General features: G+C 32.6%; 1 protein-coding gene across 2 annotated transcripts in view; it reads left to right on the forward strand.

Annotated features, from left to right (window-relative positions):
• The window catches only part of LOC148610295 (uncharacterized), a 48,167-nt gene that overhangs the window by 13,481 nt on the left and 13,952 nt on the right, over nucleotides 1-20,734 (forward strand). For both annotated transcript variants that reach the window (XM_088542637.1, XM_088542638.1), the window contains 23 exons: nucleotides 503-733; nucleotides 2,414-2,488; nucleotides 4,354-4,443; nucleotides 4,997-5,137; nucleotides 5,611-5,694; nucleotides 8,531-8,661; nucleotides 9,537-9,582; nucleotides 10,718-10,915; nucleotides 11,356-11,430; nucleotides 11,942-11,980; nucleotides 13,115-13,186; nucleotides 13,851-13,972; nucleotides 14,218-14,290; nucleotides 14,981-15,211; nucleotides 15,682-15,756; nucleotides 16,002-16,028; nucleotides 16,267-16,353; nucleotides 17,095-17,231; nucleotides 17,944-18,016; nucleotides 18,702-18,932; nucleotides 19,348-19,422; nucleotides 19,765-19,806; nucleotides 20,409-20,477. In XM_088542637.1, coding sequence (XP_088398763.1) covers nucleotides 503-733; nucleotides 2,414-2,488; nucleotides 4,354-4,443; nucleotides 4,997-5,137; nucleotides 5,611-5,694; nucleotides 8,531-8,661; nucleotides 9,537-9,582; nucleotides 10,718-10,915; nucleotides 11,356-11,430; nucleotides 11,942-11,980; nucleotides 13,115-13,186; nucleotides 13,851-13,972; nucleotides 14,218-14,290; nucleotides 14,981-15,211; nucleotides 15,682-15,756; nucleotides 16,002-16,028; nucleotides 16,267-16,353; nucleotides 17,095-17,231; nucleotides 17,944-18,016; nucleotides 18,702-18,932; nucleotides 19,348-19,422; nucleotides 19,765-19,806; nucleotides 20,409-20,477 — 2,424 coding nt within the window. The remainder of the gene's footprint in view (nucleotides 1-502; nucleotides 734-2,413; nucleotides 2,489-4,353; nucleotides 4,444-4,996; nucleotides 5,138-5,610; nucleotides 5,695-8,530; nucleotides 8,662-9,536; nucleotides 9,583-10,717; nucleotides 10,916-11,355; nucleotides 11,431-11,941; nucleotides 11,981-13,114; nucleotides 13,187-13,850; nucleotides 13,973-14,217; nucleotides 14,291-14,980; nucleotides 15,212-15,681; nucleotides 15,757-16,001; nucleotides 16,029-16,266; nucleotides 16,354-17,094; nucleotides 17,232-17,943; nucleotides 18,017-18,701; nucleotides 18,933-19,347; nucleotides 19,423-19,764; nucleotides 19,807-20,408; nucleotides 20,478-20,734) is intronic.

Genomic DNA, 20,734 nt, shown 5'->3' on the forward strand with positions numbered 1-20,734 from the left:
CAAAAACACCCCTGCCCCCCCCCCCCCATAAAATGATCGCATATAATCCGTAAGTACTCGTGCAAATTCGCCTTGATGTGTAAATCCATGGCAAAACGATTGATAAACAATCGCAGTCATTCGTAAACGAATCGTATAAATATCGTATAAATGACAAACAACCAAACAGTTCACGATTTCTTGCAAATGCTTAACGAGTTGTTACTTCCGGTTATCGACACCTTACGAATTCTTAAGATTTTTTTGCGACCCCGTTTCGGACGAAACATGAAAAACCAATAATGATCCGTAGACACCCATTTTAAATGTTTTTACATGTCGACGCTGATGCCTGCGATTGTCAACGAGTTATTTACGAATGGCAGCGAGTAAAGTATGAATGTTTGCTATTTACAACGAATCGATTATACGTAAGGATTCGTAAGAAAAAAAAAGAGAGTGTATGTGAGCAGGTATGTGCAACGTTTAATATGTTCGTTGTAATAGAAATACAATGAATTAGATTTCAGGGACTGCTTTGGTAATCACCAGCCTTTGGCTACTTGCCAGTGGACTACTCTACAAGTCAGAACTCGTATCGTTCTTCGAAAAAGTACACGCATATAATTACAATCTCCACGACTCATTAACTGGTTTTTGCTGTAGCGTCCTTGCTATCGGTTGCCTTACCATTGTCAATGCCATTGTCGGAATCATTGGTTCAAGAAGAACGTCGACAATTTGTCATACGTCTGTGAGTACACACATAATTAAATCTTAAAAACAAAATGTCTCTTTTCTACCTGTAATGATGATATTAATAGACGGTACACCTACATAAATAAACATAGTACTTGGAAGATATTCCTCATACTTTGTGAAAAAACCGATTCCAAATTATCTTCCAAATATCTACCATTGTTTTTCAAAATGATGGAATTTTTTATCGACGACATATTTGTCTAGTGTAGAGGACGCATTTTTCAACAAACGGTCGGTATTGTGATGGGAACATATTGTGCTCCTCTAATTGCTGACCTATTCCTTTACTCTTTTGAGGTTGACTTGATAGCTGATCAGCTCCAAAACAAAGCTCATCGTATAGCCAGAACACCCTTTGATCTCAGTTTAAGCTATGGATGACGTATTATCGTTAAATGATCCTATTTTTGAGGATTTTACTCATCGCATCTACCCATTAGAACGTGAGATACTACATATTCTGTGAAGTCAGTCTCATATCTTGACCAACGCTTATAGGTGTATGGAAAAAGAAAACTAACCAAACTATACGGCAAACACGATGACTTTTCATTCCATTTTGTCAACTTTTATTTAATCTATGGCAACATCCATTCAGCACCTGGGTATGAAGTTTTCATATCACAACTAAAACGGCCAGAGTTTGCCGTAACTTTGCAGACTTTTTGTACCGCACTAGACTTCTCACAAAACGACTTATGGAACAGGGTTATGTTGCCAAAAGATTGAGGTCATCACAATAGGTGTTTTATGGTCGTCATCGTGAACTCGTGGATAGTTTCGGTGTATCCATCTGCACTTTGAGAAACGAATTTTTCTCCGTGTCATAGTTTACTCTGAATTTGACTTTTATGAGCAATTTGGCGGGCGTTTCTAGAAATGTAGAGGACGCCTAACCTACTGGGGCACCTGGTCCATGCTGCCAGTTTTTAGGACAGTCCGTGTTGCTCATTTACTGTTGTTTCTTTGTACGTGTTATTTTATGTTCTTTGTTGCATGTGCTCCTTGGATGTATTATTGAGTGAATGTTCTTGTGTGTATGTTTGTTGTTTCAATTCATTTTGGCCTTACAAAAAGGGGATAATTAAAGCCTTATAAAACCACTTTAACTCCAACCACTGATTCCATGCCCCTGTCCACAATAAAGAGATGTTGGTCATTAACTTGTCTTTGGGTCGTTATATTACTTTTTAGTTTGATTTGAATTCTTATTGTTCTGTTACTGTGGATTTTATTACTTTTGTTGTCGGGGCAATTCAGACCTTACTTAAAGATGTGTTTGTACTTGTGGAAGAATTATTGGTTTTTGAAAGTTTTTACTATTTTGTATTTAGGTTATACGCTAGCGCATTTGTTACGTTGCACCATGTCCGTTTTTTTTTCTATTAGTGTAAATTTGTTCGGTCACAATTTTAATTAACAGTTGCATGGAGTGTATATAGTAGAGACGCACCTATTCTATAAATGTCAGCAAACAAAGAATTCAACCTTTTTATGAAAAAAAAATGGTTATTATCATTTCAAATACTTTCACTGTCAAACAAACGTTATTTTACCCCTTTTTATCGTAACTACACTGTGTTCATGTTGTGTAAACTTGTTGCCTGTTTTTTTTACAATTACAGAATTAACCGTATTTGTATACGCTTTGTCTAGTATGATATTTTTGCAGACATTCTTCGGGTCATTACTCATGGCTATTTTAAAGTTTATTGCATCGACTGTCTGGATTATAATGCTCGAGAAGGCAAGTAACTAAATAGTTTATCTTTGAAACATTTGAGCTTTTCACTTTCTTTCAGAATATTATCTTTAACTCATTGAAAAATATTAAGTTAAACAAAAATTCTGGGAATTCAGGAATTATATTGCGATTTTTAAAACTTTTTCACAAAAATGCAATTAATGTTTTACATTTTTCAAATCTGTCTTATAAAGTTACATTTAAAATTTCATAATGCCAGCTATGATTATTGCAGATGAAAGTCATTTGTATTTTTATTTTGCAATAGTAAAAATATTGCAGTAAATAACCCGTCAGTGAACATAAAAATCATCAATTTTTTCTTCTTTTATAATTAATGTTTTATTCAATCGTTAATTTAAAAGACATTTTCTCAATAAAAAAAAGTGAGTGGCTCTCTTTAATTCTTTTACAACCGTTACTTAAAACTTTAACACACAACGTATACTGTGATACCTAGAAATAAAACCAGAACATTGTGTAGCACTCCATCTAAGAATCATGCAAGATGTGGCATGGTTGAAAAGCCTTCAAATTTTTATTTTTGTTATTTTATTTCAAATGCCCAAGTAAACATAAAATAACACGTGGATTTTCATAGAACCCGTGTTCATAAGAGATATAAAATATAAAGAATGAAGTGTAAAATTCAAAGTTAAGGGAGATAACTCTGTAAATGACACTAAAATACAGTAAAAACCATCAGGTTTTCGATGTGATTTATCTTTCATTATAAAGACTTATAAAGCCACATGATAACAGAAATAAAAATGTGTAGCCTTTTTGGGGTGTGTCACATAATACAGAATTTGCATGATTCTTACAAAGACTGATACTCAACTATCCAAACATGAACAACTAGTACTGGGATAAGACTAATGTAAAGTACAATTGAAGAATATCGTAAAGATAAGATGAAATCAAAAATATCCTGCTAAAGGATTTTTCCGACGCAGTCGGTATTGAGTTCATTTTGACATCACGACATCCATGATGCTTAACCATGAAAACCTAACCGTTGTTGCTTATAACTCGAATTTCATTGGACAAATGTTATAATAACCGTGAAATTTAAGGCTCCGTTGGGGGAATTGGAGTCCGGAATATTTCAGTCACTTTTATATATTGAATAACCTTTTATATATTGAATAATTGGAAATAGTTTTTTCTTGAACCAGTAGATAATTGAAATACGAAATATAGCACAATGATCACACAGTCTTAATCAGATTTGGGTATTCACAAAGCTATCTTTCTTTTTTGAAGATAATACTTGTTTTTTTTTTTATATATCAACCGAATCAATAATGCAGTACATATATACATCATAAAGACAATATTCTAAGTTGGGTAATTTTCCCTGAAATTAGTATACAACTTTAATAACTAGTAAAAAATAGCCCTTAAAACGCTTTCTATTATGTGTTACGAATGTTCTGGTATGTTTTACAAAATTTGACGTATCATTATTTGTTTGTTACTTAACATGCACTGCTTTGGTATTCTTATACTTTTTTATTCATTATGATTGAGTTACCATATACCCTAATAAACATTTATTTAACAATACATAATTAATAACATTGAATTTTTATCCTATGTACATACATTATCCCTTTTACATAAGATTGCCAACTGTAAATTAGTGGATTGACATAGATACAAATGGAGACACTCCCTACATGTTAAACAAGTTTCATCCTAATCTACCATAAAATCGTTTCCTTCAGAAAAGTAAAATATCTTCTATGTTTGGAAATGCAACTCTAGAAGTTATAACGTTATTGTGGAGCAATTTCTTTAGGAACTTAAATATTTTCTTTATGACACATTGAATAATGAATCATTTGTTTTCATTTAAATTTTAGTTTAATAGATCCATTTTTAATGACCTAGTTACGTTGGCAAGCAGCACAGATAATGTATCTATTATGTTAACAAACCAAGTCATGCTCTTTGTAAGTATAACACCACTTCCTCATTGGCATAAAACCAATAGTTAATGGTTCTAAAATATACAACTGATATATATATTCAGACTTGAGGACCAATGCTTTGAGGATCCGAACCGATTCTTTGCTCTGAAAATTGCCTGTGGCACAATGCTTGCATGAAGTCTAGCGCTCTAGAATACTCGGACAAATATGATGTAGTTTTCAAAAATTATCATCCTACAACAAGTACATCATTTCTCTTTATTGATATTAGTCATGCACGTAGCGAATCAACAGGATATCATTATGAGATGTTTAAAATTAGTATACATTTTATTATGCAAGTCAAACGGGTATCGTCACCCTGGCATTTGGATGACAATTCAGGTGGATTTGAACTCCTTCTCTGTCATTTCATTGCGCATATGTAAGTTACCCTCCCAGTTAAAAAAATAATAAATCGAACAAAACAAAACAAAAAATAAATAATACAAAATAGTTTATTCTTTTCTTGCTATGCATGAATTTTTTATCAACCTTCATGTTCATCTTCGTGTTATCCTTTATACATATTTAGTTCAAATGTTGCGGCATCGGGACCAGGTATGTGCAGCACTTTTGCCGCAGCAACGTCCATGAAAGTATAACTTCTTTATCAGAACATTACTACAAGAGTAATACAATAAATGGCATATCAACAAACCAAGACAACCAAGTGGTAAGTTAATATATACTATCAATGCAAAACGTAGAATTGCTTTGAAAGGACTCTTTTGTATTTCGTGTAATTACTTGCATAATCTAAATTTCATGCAAAGATTGATAGAAAAATATTTCAAGCCCTAAATTATGCATTATGTGAAAATTTGAGATTATACTCGCATTTTCATAAATAATACCAGGACTTATTTAGTCTCTATAAAGATGACAATTATTGAAAGTGAGCGTAGAAAGTTGAAAGTTTACTTTAGAACAATATCCCAATTTCGACTAACATCAACAAAAGCAAGTGATTATTTATCATATATAAAATGTTTAATATGACACATCAAAACTAGTAGCGCGATAAACAAGTAGACTGAAATTCACGCAAGCTAGCTCGACGAATTTTGAATGCAACAAGAAAACCAAGTGTGAATCATTCTTTTCAGAAATGTCCATAGATCATTCTTTGATTTTCTTGTTTTATAGTGGTGTGCACCAAAAATAGCGACGACGATTAAGACATACTCCGGCATTCATTTTGCATTTCTAGCCATTGGACTTATATCAGATGTAAGTCAACTTCATCGTAGATTGTAAAATATTCGCTACTTATAAATCCATCAATCAATCAATCATTCAAACTATAAATCAATCAAATTGCAGGTGTTTAAATAATACTATTTCAATTCCTTCATCACATTAGAACCAAACATCATTCTATATCTCTCACTCAACTACACTCCCTTTACAAAACAAGTCTTGACACTCCTGTTTCTGACCCCACCTCATCATTATACAGACTTGTTGCCATCATTTTGGATATTGGTTTCCACAGACTCTTTAAACCAGTTTGTGTGAAAAGTCAAGATGAAGAAAAACGATCATTTCTTCCACTACCGTTTGTCAACAAAGGTATAGATGTAATTAATTTGTCTAACATCCTCCATCACAAAAACGTTACCATCAAAGTTCCCCCATATTTCAAAGACAAATCCATACCAATTATTTCATCTTCCTATACTTCACCCATTGCATCGAAAATTTTCAATTATAAAAGGCTATTGCAGAACCTCGAGATTGAGGACTTCAAGGCTAAGCCACCCGACTGTTCTTGCAAATACTCACCATTCAAATATGGTCCTTCTGGTCACATCGTTACGAAAGATTTAACCATTATCGAAAACAAATCTCTGCGTAATATCCTTTCTAAAGGTCCCAAGTACCGTGAACCACGCTCCATAAATTGGAATTATAAGTTCTTATGGATGCCGTCGAGGACTATGCAAGAAAATGGATAAAACGAGAACAAGAAGACATTGATTCTCTGTCAGATTGTTTAAAGGCCGTGAGATCTTTAATTTTGGAACGAATGAAAGTTTTAAGTAGGTCAATGAGTACCAAGGCTACACCAGTTTTCAAAGACCCCAATGTAGCCAAAACATTGTCTATTATACATGACAAGTATGTTGTCGTACCAGTAGACAAAGCCCAAAACAACATTGTTTTTGTCTGCAAAACGTTTTACATCCAATGTTTATTATCAGAGGTAGACATAGAAAATAATTGCAATGATAAGACCTATACTGCTACCACACTCCAAAGAAGAGATTGTGGAAAATCTGTGCAATCCTTTTTTGATCTCTCTACCAAGAACGATGATTGTGATTTACCGTCTATGTACTGGATTCCGAAACTCCACAAGAATCCATACAAACAACGTTTCATAGCTGGATCTGCAAAATGTACCACCAAACCTCTTTCAAAACTTTTAACTTCTATACTCACAACAGTCAAAGAGGGTCTGCAGTCCTACCAAAACACTTGTTTCTCCCGCAGTGGTACTTATTCAATGTGGATCCTGAAAAATTCGAAAGATCTTTTGGAGACAATCAGTTCAAGACTAGTATCTGAATATAATAGCATTAAAACCTATGATTTTCAACGTTATATACTTGTATTCCCCATACTCAGTTAAAATCCCGACTTAAAAACATTATACAACGTTGTTTTTCCAAAGAAGATGTTACACCTATATACAAATATATAGTTTTCGGTAGAGATTCCTCATACATTGTAAGAAATAATTCCAAATCATCTTCCAATATACAGCGGAAGATGTTTGCAAAATGCTGGAACTTTTAATCGACAACATATTTGTCCAGTGTGGTGGACGTGTTTTCAACAAACGGTCGGCATTCCAATGGGAACAAATAGTGCTCCTTTACTTGCTGACGTAATTCTGCACTTTTATTAAGCTGACTTTATAGCTGATCTGATCCGAAAGAAAGAATATCGTTTGGCTAAATCCTTTAATCTGTTTCCGCTATATAGATGACGTATTATCTTTAAACAATCCTAATTTCGTGGATTTGATACATCGCATCTACCCAAAAGAACTTGAGATAATGGATACTACAGATAGTGTGAAGTCAGCCTCATATCTTGACCTACATTTAGAAATCGATGGTAAAGGAAAACTATTGACCAAACTTTACGACAAACGTGATGACTTTTCATTCAGAATTGTCAACTTTTCTTTCATCTGTGGCAATATCCCTTCAGCACCTGCGTATGGAGTGTTCATATCACAACTCATACGTTATGCCAGAGCTTACCGAAACTACGCAGACTCTTTTTGTATTGCGCTAGAACTCTAACAAATAGGGACCCGTGTAGGTTCGGGTGTCAAAAAATAGACATGCAGCAGCGCTAAGCTTGTCGTAAAAGGCGACTAAATTGTGCTCAGAACCCTAGGCTGGGGCTATAGCGCTCTCCTCACAGAGCAATTGGGTTGTGTGCCCCAGGTGGTGGAATGGGGGTAACCCTGGCGTGTTACATACTGGGGTTGTCAGGCTATAATACGGAAAACCTGACCGCGGGCCCAAATTGATACAGGGAAGATAACGTAAACTTATAGAAGGGTCTGAAAACTTTCCAATAGATGTCACAGCGGAACAAGTTCGAGTCCCACGGAAGGAACGACCAAAATTTTGCTTCGCAAATTTGACAATTCTAACATCGTTGGGAAGTTTTCAGACCCTTCTAAAAGTTTACGTTATCTTCTCTGTATCAATTTGATCCCATGGAGCAGTGTAGCGAATAGAGTCGTCACATTCTGAGACGTTGCACACACACACACATAAAGAAAAAAAAATAGATGTGAATGACCGATATTTACTTCTGGTTTGTGGATTTAAAAATACGGGTATATGTAACATTTCGAAAACATCTTACAGAATTGATATCCTTTTCGTACATTTAGTTTGATGGGAAACATATAATTAAGATAATTAATTCGTTATCCCTCAACACATGTTTTTTTTTTTACATTTTTGAGTTGTTTTCAACACACATTTCGAAAATCGTACAATTCCACAAAATAATGCACAATGTTTTAATGTTATAGATCTTAACAATGATTTTCACAAGTAAAGAATTCAAGGAAAGCCAGATTACCCAAGAACAACAAAGTGTAGAAAATACAAAGTTTCACTTAATACCATGGTATATATCAATGTACAGAAAGAATCCTCGTTGGTAAGTGATTACACAATTCCTAAACTATATTTGCAGATAACAGTCTGCAAGACGTAAATCCATTACTTTGAACCAAAGGTGAAAAAGCATTTCCCTATTCAAAGAGCACAGCACAAACATATATACAGTTCAAAGTCAGTTTTTAGTTGAGTTCCGCTTGTCAATTTGTCATTATATCTTTGTGCATGTTATCTGGTTATTTTGGTTATTTCATGTTCTTTTTTGTTGATCGTGTATTTTCCTTGTTTAGTTGTTATCCTTGAATTGTATTTCTTTGCTTACCGTTCGAATCCTGGCGTCGAATTCACAAAAAGTCGTAAGTGTGAAATTGATCGTAAATTATGACGCCACAATGTTATTTTCTGTTATGACGTCATTACTTACGATTAACCCAACTTTACTCTTACGACTTTTTGTAAATTCGACGCCTAGTTACTTAGATTTTCCTTCAGAACTATTAACTCAAGCTGTTGATATTAATGATTAAAATATTTGGTAGTTTAATATTTGAACCAGAAGGTAAACATAGTTTGTTCGATGAAGTTAATATTTTTATGTTTTTGATGATTTGCTGACACTTTTTTGCATATATTTTTATTCACTTTATGAATAGCATCGAAATAAGACGATATTCTGAATTACGGTTACATAGTATTGAGGTCAACAAGATAGCTACGAGCAAATTGCCAGATGTATCAAGTGTAAAATCAACATTCTCCTGATATATACCATGTTAAATTCTTTGTTATTGAATCTGATATTTTCTACTGATAGTTATTTCAATATTCGAATTCGAAATCTCCTTCACCACTCACCAGTGGGATAGATGTGAAGCAAACATGCAAGGTACCGGTATATACTACTTTTCATTGCAGGTTTCTGGTAAACTTCTTCTATATTTTGATGACAGTGATTATGTTGGTAAGTGTACGGGGTTATATATGGCTTATATTTTCCAATATGTTTTTACTTTGATGACCTGAGAAAAAATACATACGTTGATAATATGGATAAAAAGGAAAACTAGACCTAAAATTGTGTCATCGCCCATACAGAATATCAAAAATGTTCGTCTGAAAAAAGAAACAAATGTTGTCTTTAAGCTATCTATGATCCCGTGGCCTTCGCGCTGAGGACAATCCCGATATATTATGGAATGTTTTCTGTTTTAAATCATTAACTTTGTATATTTGTCTCTTTAAATCAAAATTTAACCGTACGACAGGGAATATCGTAGACGTTCATCTTATGCGGATATATGCAATAATAAAAATATGAATACACAAAAGGATGTCTCTCCAGACGAATTATAATTACATTTATCACATTTATGTAACTTTAATTAAAATCTGCAGTATTTAATTTTTTAAAGAAATTAAAAATCTCAGATCTCTGCCAGTTCAATGGATAAAAACACATAATTATGTAGTAAAAATATTTTAAAATATATTTATGGCTGTCATCATGATATGAAATGTGCCTTTTCATATTGTGGTGCCATTCCTTACAAATATTGATAAAACATATTAAACAGCTGTCTTCGTAAGAATCATGCAAAATCTGAAAAGTGTGATACACCCCAAAAAGGCTACATATTTTTATTTTTGTAATTAAGTTATTTTATGGGTCTATACTATAAAATATGTAATTATTCATTCAAATCTGTCTGCTCTTAGGAGATAATCAGCATTGAAAATCCAATAGTTTCAATTGTTTTTGAGTGTCATTAACAGAGTTATCTCCCTTAATTTTGATATCTACTGTGCATTATATATAATTTTTATCTCCTAAGAACACGGGCTATATGAAAAACTGAATGTTAGTTTCTGTTTTTTATGGCAATTCGAACGAAATATAAAATATAAAAATATGTAGGCTTTTTACCCATGAATCACATTTTGCATGATTCTTAGCTGGAGTGTTACTTCAGGTGTTTTGATTTAATGAAATCAGCAAAAATAATTATACAACTTAACTTGTATGTAAAAATTAAAATTAGTTTTATGTGGAACGAAATCATGAAGGCGTACTCATAGTCGCTCTTTTTTTATTTCAGTTATTTGAACTATCCTTCATTGTTCTAGTAGCTATATTTGGTGTTTCTTACCATGTCAGCAGAGCCTATATCGACGACATTGGTGATTTATTTAAATTTTTAGCAATAAGCGGACTTGTGTTGGTTCCCCTTTTTATCGTCAACAGATTTATAGGTCTAGCTGCAATGCTCAAGAAAAAGAACGGTTTAATGTACGTGGTAGGTATTGTTACAAACAGTCGGGGTTGCTATTTTTGAAATTAATTTTAGACAAATTAGGCTATGTAAGAAATGTCACTGTTTAAATACAACAAGGAATACGAATAATCATAAAATAGAGATATATCTGTTTCGTTTATTGACACTTACACTTGTTGACAACACATTTTAAATTGTATGTCTTCATTCCTCTTTGTCTTTTCGATTAACGAATCTTGCCTTCTGTCCTTTTTGTAATTTTCATCAGAGGTCCATCACTGAATCATTTCATATGTGCTCATTTGAATATTTGACTCCACTTTCAATGATAGAGCGCGATTATGTAGCGGCTTTGAACAATAACATATTTAAAAAAGCAGTTTTCGTATTTTCGATGAACAACACAAAGTTTATAGACGGAATACGGACACTATTAATTCATAATTTATTTTATATTTTAGTCCACAGGTCTGACAGTCCTGTCAATAATACTATCTTCAACTTATATGATAATGACTTCCGTCCTCAGACATCGTGTAAGTGCTCTTATAATTAAAATGTATATCAGCGTACAAATACAGTATAACCTCTGTAAACCGAACCTTTTTCGGACTTTAGAATTTAGTCGATTTGGACAGGTGTACGATTTATCCGGGTTCAAAATATATTTAAAATGACACCATGGGACTTCAAAAATAATCTGATTTAGGCAGGTTTTCGGTTAATTCAAGGTTCAGTGATTGAAAAAAAAACAAACAAAAAACAAAAAACCTAACAACCCCCCCCCCCAAAAAAAAAAAAAAAAAAAAAAAAAAAAAACAGCTAACCAATTTTAATTGTTTTGACTTGAGTTCCAATGTGTTTCTTCATCATAATTTTCAATATGTCTACTATGACGGCGGACTCGGTTATTTATTTACATTTCTTTTTTATTTGCGATTTTAACATTGAAATACCAGTAAAGTTTCTCTCGTTACTCAGTATTTGTTTTCTGTCATTCGAGTTTTTAGTATTGTCTAAAACTGTTACTTTCGGTTGAATTATCAGGAATATCCTTGCAAGTATTATGACTCTGGGACTGAAATTGTAAGTATATACCAATGATGAGTTATCTTTAATAGTCATTATATTTGTGAGGCCACCTTATAAAACGAACGAAGTCGAATATATCTTACCATAACCGCATAATCGCTCCCATGCTTCAGTTTGAGATTTTAAACTACATTTCTGCCTTAAAACCAGGCAGAAGTTTATGAATATTGAGGCACGCATTTCTTAATCCAAAATATTTTTTATTTGAAATCCTTCGGTAGGTCTCATAGAAATTGAGTTCATTAATAAGAGTAAAATGAGAGTCTAGAGATGTAAACACTTAAAATTTGGTAACATTCTACTACAGAAAAGTACTTTCAAATTGACTCGCCAGAATTTTTCTACTATTACCAGTCAAAACATGTTTCATGATTTTCCGAGGAAATGAATATAAGAAGAGTCGTTTTAGGACGTAACCAATGTATTTGTTACAGTATTGAACAATATCAATTAAAATCATGAGATATGATGACTCACCACTGCCTGGTTTTAGATATAACCGTACAATATTAGAAATGCAAAAAAAAAGTTTCATATCCTGATTTTTGCATTAGGTAATGCCTACAACATACATTTATCAATCGAGTATAGAAGGATAAGATGACAAAGGTTAAACGGACTTGACAAATATAAAAAAAACAGCAGACGAAGACCGAACTACAAAGAATACAAATACTAGAAACCATAGTATTTCGGAATAACCGGCTATACCTACTCCATCAAGTCATATCGGTTTTTTTTTAAATTAATATTTGTTTCTCATATTTCTTTTGTGTTCGGTTCAAGATATAATTTTATGTTTAGAAGCACACGTGAACGTTGTTGATTAAAAGCCAGATAAGGCACTATCACATGTAAAATTTACTTATTCCTTGGTCATTGTATCGTTGACATATTTTTCATACTCATTCGCTATACAATGTGCCTATGATAGGTGTAATTTGCAAAAAAAAAAAAAAAACAAACAAACAAACAAAAAAAAAACAAAAACAAAAAAACAAAAAAACAAATGATTGAAGCATTCTATATATCTTTGCATTTTAAAAAAAATATAATTTGTTTTAATTATTTGTCAAATTGAATTTAGAAAAAATGTACCTGCATAAATACATGTAGCCAGTATTTTAGGGCTGTTCTCCAGAACTTGAAGCGACGTCTGGTGTTGCGATTGGAATGTTTGTGTTCGAGTTTGTTTCGCAGGTAACATGCTTTCTTGTCATGATATATTTCGTTTTATGTTGTTTTTATTTGTATTATAGTTTCAGTTGCAAAACGCTGTATTAAATATTTGAACTATACTAACTGCCCGGGCATGTGTTTCTTTGGTAAGAAAAGCATGCGCTGCTCCATCAGAGCACCCATCACACTGCAAATGAATCAAATCATTTACATGTCAAGTTCTGCGGGTTTTCAAATGTTGGAGAAAAAATTTCTGTAAAAATCACAAAGAATAAGAACAAAACAACATTTGTTCTTATTATAGTGCGTGCAATTTAGGAGGTAGAGTCGGGGTAAGAGGCATAACTCTTGCAATCAGTGATATGTTTGTATCATATTCAATTTACCTAAGCCTTTCAAGCTTTCATTTGAAACAGAATGAAATCAATCCAAGTTACTTTGATGCTTACATGAGATTGATATAAAGAGCCTGAATACAAACGTTCCAATGATTTTAAAGAGTTGTGTCCCTTACCTTAGGTCTACCTCCTTAAGGTACAAAAACAAAACAAACAAATATCCAAAGAATATATTATTATTCATTTTAAATCATTTAGTTTGATAAACTAAAACACTAAAATCAAATTGTTCAGTTACATATATATATATACATATATATGTACTATTAGTCTTGTTTCATGAATAGTTATTAGCCATAGTTCTCAATGACAGAGGACACAGATGTTTCCCCAATGAGTCATCTGATGATAGCACTAGTCGACAACCAGGACTAATCATAACACTTCACAACTTCCTGTTTGTCAACAGGTAGGTAACAAGTACAATAACCGGATGTAGCGATTAGCCACCTACATTTTAGTTTTCTACTTCCATTTACCATCCTGTGTGATACCCGAATGGATATGGAGTGTCTTAAAGTAGTTTGCACACAAGATAAATGATTAGTAGAGGAACATCTGTTTTCAAAATATTCAAATGAATATATCATGTCGAAATTTGTTGGTTAGTTATCAATTTCTGCATGTTTTCAATATTACAATAATTCGTTTCAGGGAGGTGTTTGATGGAAACCCTAAGCTTAGAAAGACCATATCAGCATACGCTGTTACCTGTTGCGTGATAATGGTAATTATTAAACACATATCCACAATAGTTCATAATATTTACATGTTAACATAATAAAGAAAAAAAACTACAGTAAATATTTTATAACATTTTCAAAGTACAGTAAAACCTGTCTAAACAAAACCCATAGAAAACGAACCCTGTCTACATTAGACATACTTTTTCATGACTGTGTCAATTGAAGTGTTTTTTGAACCAGAGTAATTCGAAGACCTGTCTTAACCGATCAAATCTTACGGTCAACAAGAGGGTCGTTTCAGACAGGTTTAACTGTATCATGTTTAAAACATATTTAGAATATATCAGTACCGCTGATTTTCAACGAGTGAGTTAAAGCTTGTATGTGACTTAAAAAGCATCCAATCAGTACATGGTGTCAACATATTATACTTCTTTACAATCGTATAAAAGTTTTCCTTGTCTGAATAATTTGACTTTGAAACGTTATAATGCTTAATAATAATAATGCATTATTTCTGATTGTTCGAATAAATTATGCATTTAGGTATATGCAAACAATTTGCAATTATGGATTGCAAATTGCCTATGTCGCAATGGGGTTTGTTCTTTAATTATGATCCATTAAATCTTTTAGTGGTATCTCCTTGTTGAAGGCAGGACTGTGATTTCGTATATTGTCTTCAGTTCAAACGTTGAGGCCTTAGTTTATTCCTTTATCATCTTTTTCAGCTGATAGAGGTAACTTTCATCGTTTTGGACTGTTTCTATGCTTACACGTGGTTGTTAGACAGAACATGGATAACATCAGGGCTACATGATATTTGGCGAGGAACGATCAATGTCGGAGTCCTGTTTAACTTTCTGAGGACTGCATTTTTAGCACTCATTCCAATCATATGTGTCAATAGGATTATAGGAGGAATAGCTATTATTAAAAAATTGCGAATAGTCGTGTATGTGGTAAGAATGCATGTATTTGTCTTTATCTTGAATTATTTGACCTACAACAAAATAATTTTCAAAACGAAAAGTTCAGATTCTCGTCTTTTTCTGAAAGATGAATCATGGGAATCAGTATTGCTACAAGAAATACGCACCAAGAAAGAAGTGTATTAGTAACCACGACTCCTCTTAAGCTGCGGCACAAACCAGTGCACCTGTAGCGTAAGCATCCTTGTCTTTTCTGGAAACAACAGGCAAGTTACGCATAAAATGGATAAGTTCAGTTGTACATTACATGAAAAAAATGATAATTCTGCGCGAAAATATCTATCAGAAACAAACAACTGATATAGAGATAAAAAATACAATCATAATATGGACCAAACAAGAAATTAAACGAACAAACAGATAAGATACATCTATCATAATCTTGTCATAGAAAATACGAAACTGATTAGATATAAAGTTATAATTTATTCTATTCACAGAATAGCATTCTGACAGGTTTCACTATAATTTTCACCCTCGCTTGTCTTGGTTTAACAAGCATTGTTATGGAATCCGTAAGTACAAATGAAAAGGCTTATTATACAATTTGTAAAGCAATCACGTTAATAAAGTAAAATTAATTTCTATCTTTGATTGACAAAAAAAGTATATTTATTTCAGCAATAATCATATGTACATGCATATATCGTAATTTGTAAAAGGAAATTAAGAAACTTTTTATGTATTTTTCAACCTGTTTTTGCTATTCATTTAAAATCGGTAATACAAAAATAGCTAGCAGATATTTTGTGTGTTTCAGCTTGCTGGTTGTGACATTGAGCTACCGGTAAATATTCGTATATTTTTATCATATGTTTGTATGTAAAAGAAACATAACACAAATATATATATATTACCAAAAGTGAAATTTAAAAAACGAAACAAAGACAGAAAAAATACACATTCCTGGTTTATGTAAAGGATCGACTATTTTCGGGAAATTAGCAGTTTTATGTAATATGATTCATATTTAATTGAAACGAGTCGTATCTGAACTTGGTAAAACTTTTATTATTTGATTTTAGTATGGAGCACAGGAAAGGTGCCCAACGAGAAAGAAAACCATTGTGGGAACAGCCATTGCAATGCTTATTCTAGAGATATTGATACAGGTTGCAATTTCAATAAAAATAGAAACTGATAATGCCTTCTAATGGACATAAAAACAATTGAAGAATATATACTATTTTGTCTTGTTATCCATTAACTGGTTCAAACCACCTTACTCTTATCCTACTTTTGTCTTGTTCATTGACTGAGACCAACAATGTAACACGATTTTGTGGTTCAAGTGGAACGAACCTGTCGTCGCTATCATTATTGGAACATATGCAAATGCGTTGTAATATATAAAATAAATTAATGACTAAATTTACATGGTCGGCATTTTTAAAGATAGGGTCAGTAAGTTTTGTTCTCGATTTAAGTTTGATCCGGTATTTTTACAGTTGAAAAGTAATCAAGGGAACCAAGATTCCAGTGGAAATCAAACGAATGTAATCCAGGAACAAAGACCAGACAGGAAAAACAGACACACACAACAGAATACATAAAATTATTAAATAGTACGTACAAAGCAACAAAAGTAATTAAAGAAAGCATTCAAAGCCAACAACCAAGTTTGCTACTACCTAGTATATCAATATGATCCATTGTCATATTAATTTTCTATTTTGTGTTATTGCCAAAGTTATTTCAGCACAGCAAAAAATCAAGCGTTATCATATTTACGCGTAAAAGGTTATCATTGATAAGATAAGTCTTTACCCTTCAAGAAGCAAGATCTTTATATGACTGTGAATGGAAAGTAGAGGCCCTGTACCAATGAATTGTAGTTTTCCTCTTTTATTTAGATCACGTCATTAATTGTTAATGATAGATGCTACAAGTATTTAAAGGCAAACAATGAGGAAACAGAAGGCCTTGCTAATGAAAGAGAGCATAAAAGGGGACTATTCATTACGATTTATGATAAGACATTTAGACGAAGGTAGGTTTCTAATTCAAACCGTCTCGATGGTTATAGGGTGGCCTGCTCGGCCAGCATGCGAGTGTCATGGGTTCGATTTTCCATTGAGTTCGTGTCACGGAAGGAGATGACGTGAAAACCTGTTTGCTCAGAGTCAAAATAATGTGTCCGACTGGGTGTTTTGCCTACCTGCGTGTTATTGCTTCTGTGAACTAGTTCAATTTGGATCCATCTCAGTGTGTCAAACGAGTACGCAAAAAGGTCTGCTCGATCGGTCAATCATTTTCGTCTTGTAGTTCGTAAAATATATGCATGCCATTGGCATTAAACAATATTTTATCGATCAATCAATCTCTTATGCATTTGATTTAAAAAATATATATATAAGAGTTTCATCACAACGTACGTGAATGTAATTTAACATAGACTTACAAAGAATTAACAAAGTCATCATGAGACATTATATTACAAACGTTTTTAAAATTTGTATTTTGTATTAGTTCAGTAGAATCAACGCAACTACTTAATTTCGAATTCGCACATTTTGAAAGATGAGCATAAAAGTATGCGACGTTTTACCCAGCAAATACCGAATGAATGCAACTTTGTTAAAAGCAAAAAGTAAAGCTACAACTATCAGCAAGACGTCATGAATTTATATCATTTATTGCTACTATTCAATCTATAAACAAATTGCACGAATAAAAACTCTAATTATGATACTATTTTGCAGAGACAGATTTCAAGGGGCCGAGAAGCTTGAAATTGCCATTGGGATCCACGTAGCTGTAGCAGTTTTCCTCTTCGTAAGATCTATGTTTGTTATAAAACAATTCATTCGTTTTATATCAAGTTAACGTAAATATATTGTGGCATCTGAACAGTTAAAATTCAGAATGCCTTAAGTCACCATTGTCGACATAAATAGATGTATATTTGGTTGAATTCGATCAGCTTCGTCGCCAGTTTGATAGAAAACGTACGTTAATCATTTATTTTGTGTACATGCTTATTTTTACATGTAGGTTGTTTAACAATATTTTTAAAAGGACAGGTCGGGTCACAAGTTTTAAAAATTACGAGATGTTTGAAATTGTATTGATATATTTTACCGTATGGATAGTTTACAGACAATGAATATATTTGTAATCGAAACCCGCTAATCTTATAGTGAGATCAAGTTGGTCCATTTGAAATACTTGTACCTAAAATAGGTTTTGATGTGGATACGTAGTATTCATGAATCGCTTTCATTGTATATGTCCCATTGTTCAGAGAGGAGTTATTGCATTCATCCACTATTGTAGGCTGTTCTTAGATCTTGTTAGATACTTCCGGGGAAATTGACTTTATTTCGAAATGTGACTTTAAATGACAGAATCAAAATTTTGACAAACAATGTATTTAATTCATACTTTTTGTTGATCTAATACCAATTATGCGTGTTTAATGAGTATAAAATGTGTAATTCATTTGTATGTTTTTCTTCAGATGATAGAAATAACGTTTTTTGTGCTCGCCATATTGTATGGTCTGACATCAGTTATTAACAGAGATTGGATTGAAACAGGCCTTGATAATATATTTGTAACATCAATGGATATGGAAGTCTTGTACCAGTTTTTGGCTATATGCAGTGTAGCTTTAGTACCTCTTATTATTATAAACAGATTTATTGGCATCATAGCTGTCTCAAAGAAGTGGAAACATGTTCTTTATGTTGTAAGTAAATACTATATGTGACAACAACATTCTTGAGTCAAAATTTACTTACTCAATGGAATTGTCGTAAAGAGTTATGCAATAAGTGTAAAGGGAAGAATTATAAAACGTGCAGTTTTTTGTTATAAGTATTGATTCTGATCATTGAAAAGTATCTACTTAAAACTCGTCCGATTGAAGTCAAACCGTTCTATGCAATGGAGACAAACAACAAGAGCATATACCTGGGGTTTACAGGAAGTAAATGAATAACCTAGACTTTATGAAATTACAAGAATTTTGTGCACGGTAAAATTGTGGAATACTAGTTTCTTCACAAAGTGGAAGACAAAGGCTATAAAATATAAAATAAGTCTCCATGTCTTCATAAAATCATAATACAGTATTAACGTTGTTTTTTTTTTTAATTTTGTAGAGTTCTGTATTATTGGGAGTTTCCTTAATCATCATTACTGTTTGTCTGGTCCTTGGGTCTGTATTACTGTATCAGGTTTGTATACATTTGTATTTATTTATGCAAGCTAGCCTATTGCACAAATTATAACGTTTTCTGGTAGCTTTTACATTTCTTAATGAAGCTCATAACAAGTGACTTATACATTTGAAACGAAAAAAACAAATAAGGTCGAACCAAAGGGACTTTACACTGACGCATTGCTAGAAAAGGAACAAAATCGGACCTATCCATATCAATAAACCATCTCCCGTCTAACATAAAATACAGATCGACTTCCTGAAAATGTTATTTGCTGATTTCTGTTATTTTGTTATTTTCTGTGATGTTCACTTTCAAACAACACAATGTAACATATATATTTTTTTTATTTTGTAGGAACCGAAATGTAGCTATACTCTCTCCTCAAATCATGAAGCGGTAATATTATAAGTGTTCTTTTTAAAATGATCTTATTACTTTACCAATAGTTTCTGCCTATTTGAAATTCAGTTACTTCTGTTCTGTCATTAGCTTTGGTAACGGTACGAAAAGCCTCCAGAACAGACAAACACTTAAAAACGGAATTTACTTGACAAGAAAATTATATTGATAGTGACTTACGTGTATATTTGAAATAAGAATTCAATCTTTTTTAATTCGTACATTTTAGCAAAATGCATTTGTTTCTTCCCAGCTTTATTTCCTGGTTCTGAATTGTTTTTCATTTTCTCTAACAGGACCGTGGAAAGCGATATGAATATATGTATACATTGAGCAAGCTGCCCCGTCCATTCTTTATTATATGATGCCATTGTCTATCTATTTTACCCATCTGTATGACTTGCGATGTTCTCAAATGTAAAATATGAACTTTGTCAATGGTCGACTATCTGCAACTCCTCTTAAATCGATGATAAGAATTCGATAAGAATTTCACAAATTCTTCATCACGTAATGCCATTATACACAGTTTTTTTCCTACTTTCACTATGTACCAAAGTATACACTAACGTCTTAGTTATTTCATTGTTTTGTTTTAGAGTTGTCCACGCATGAAAGCAACAGTTGGAATAGGTATCGCTATTCTAATTATAGAATTTTTTATGCAGGTAAACATACATGATACTAGAATTTGACAATAACTAAATGATTGAAGCTATAATGAACTAAATATTAGACTTTCACTATATTTGACTTCTTTAGTAAATTGGAATGAAAATCAGAACACAACGCAGGTGATCTGTACAAGTTCATACGGTACGTTAGCAATTCAATCAGAGAAGAATAAATGCTGCCCTGCTTTTTATTTAAGTAATAGTCTTTGTAAGAATCATGTAAATTCTTTAATACGTGATACTCCCCAAAT

The sequence above is a fragment of the Perna viridis genome, chromosome 8 (assembly GCF_037379345.1).
Source record: "Perna viridis isolate PV_CMFRI_1.1 ecotype Kerala chromosome 8, ASM3737934v1, whole genome shotgun sequence".
Classification (NCBI taxonomy): domain Eukaryota; kingdom Metazoa; phylum Mollusca; class Bivalvia; order Mytilida; family Mytilidae; genus Perna; species Perna viridis.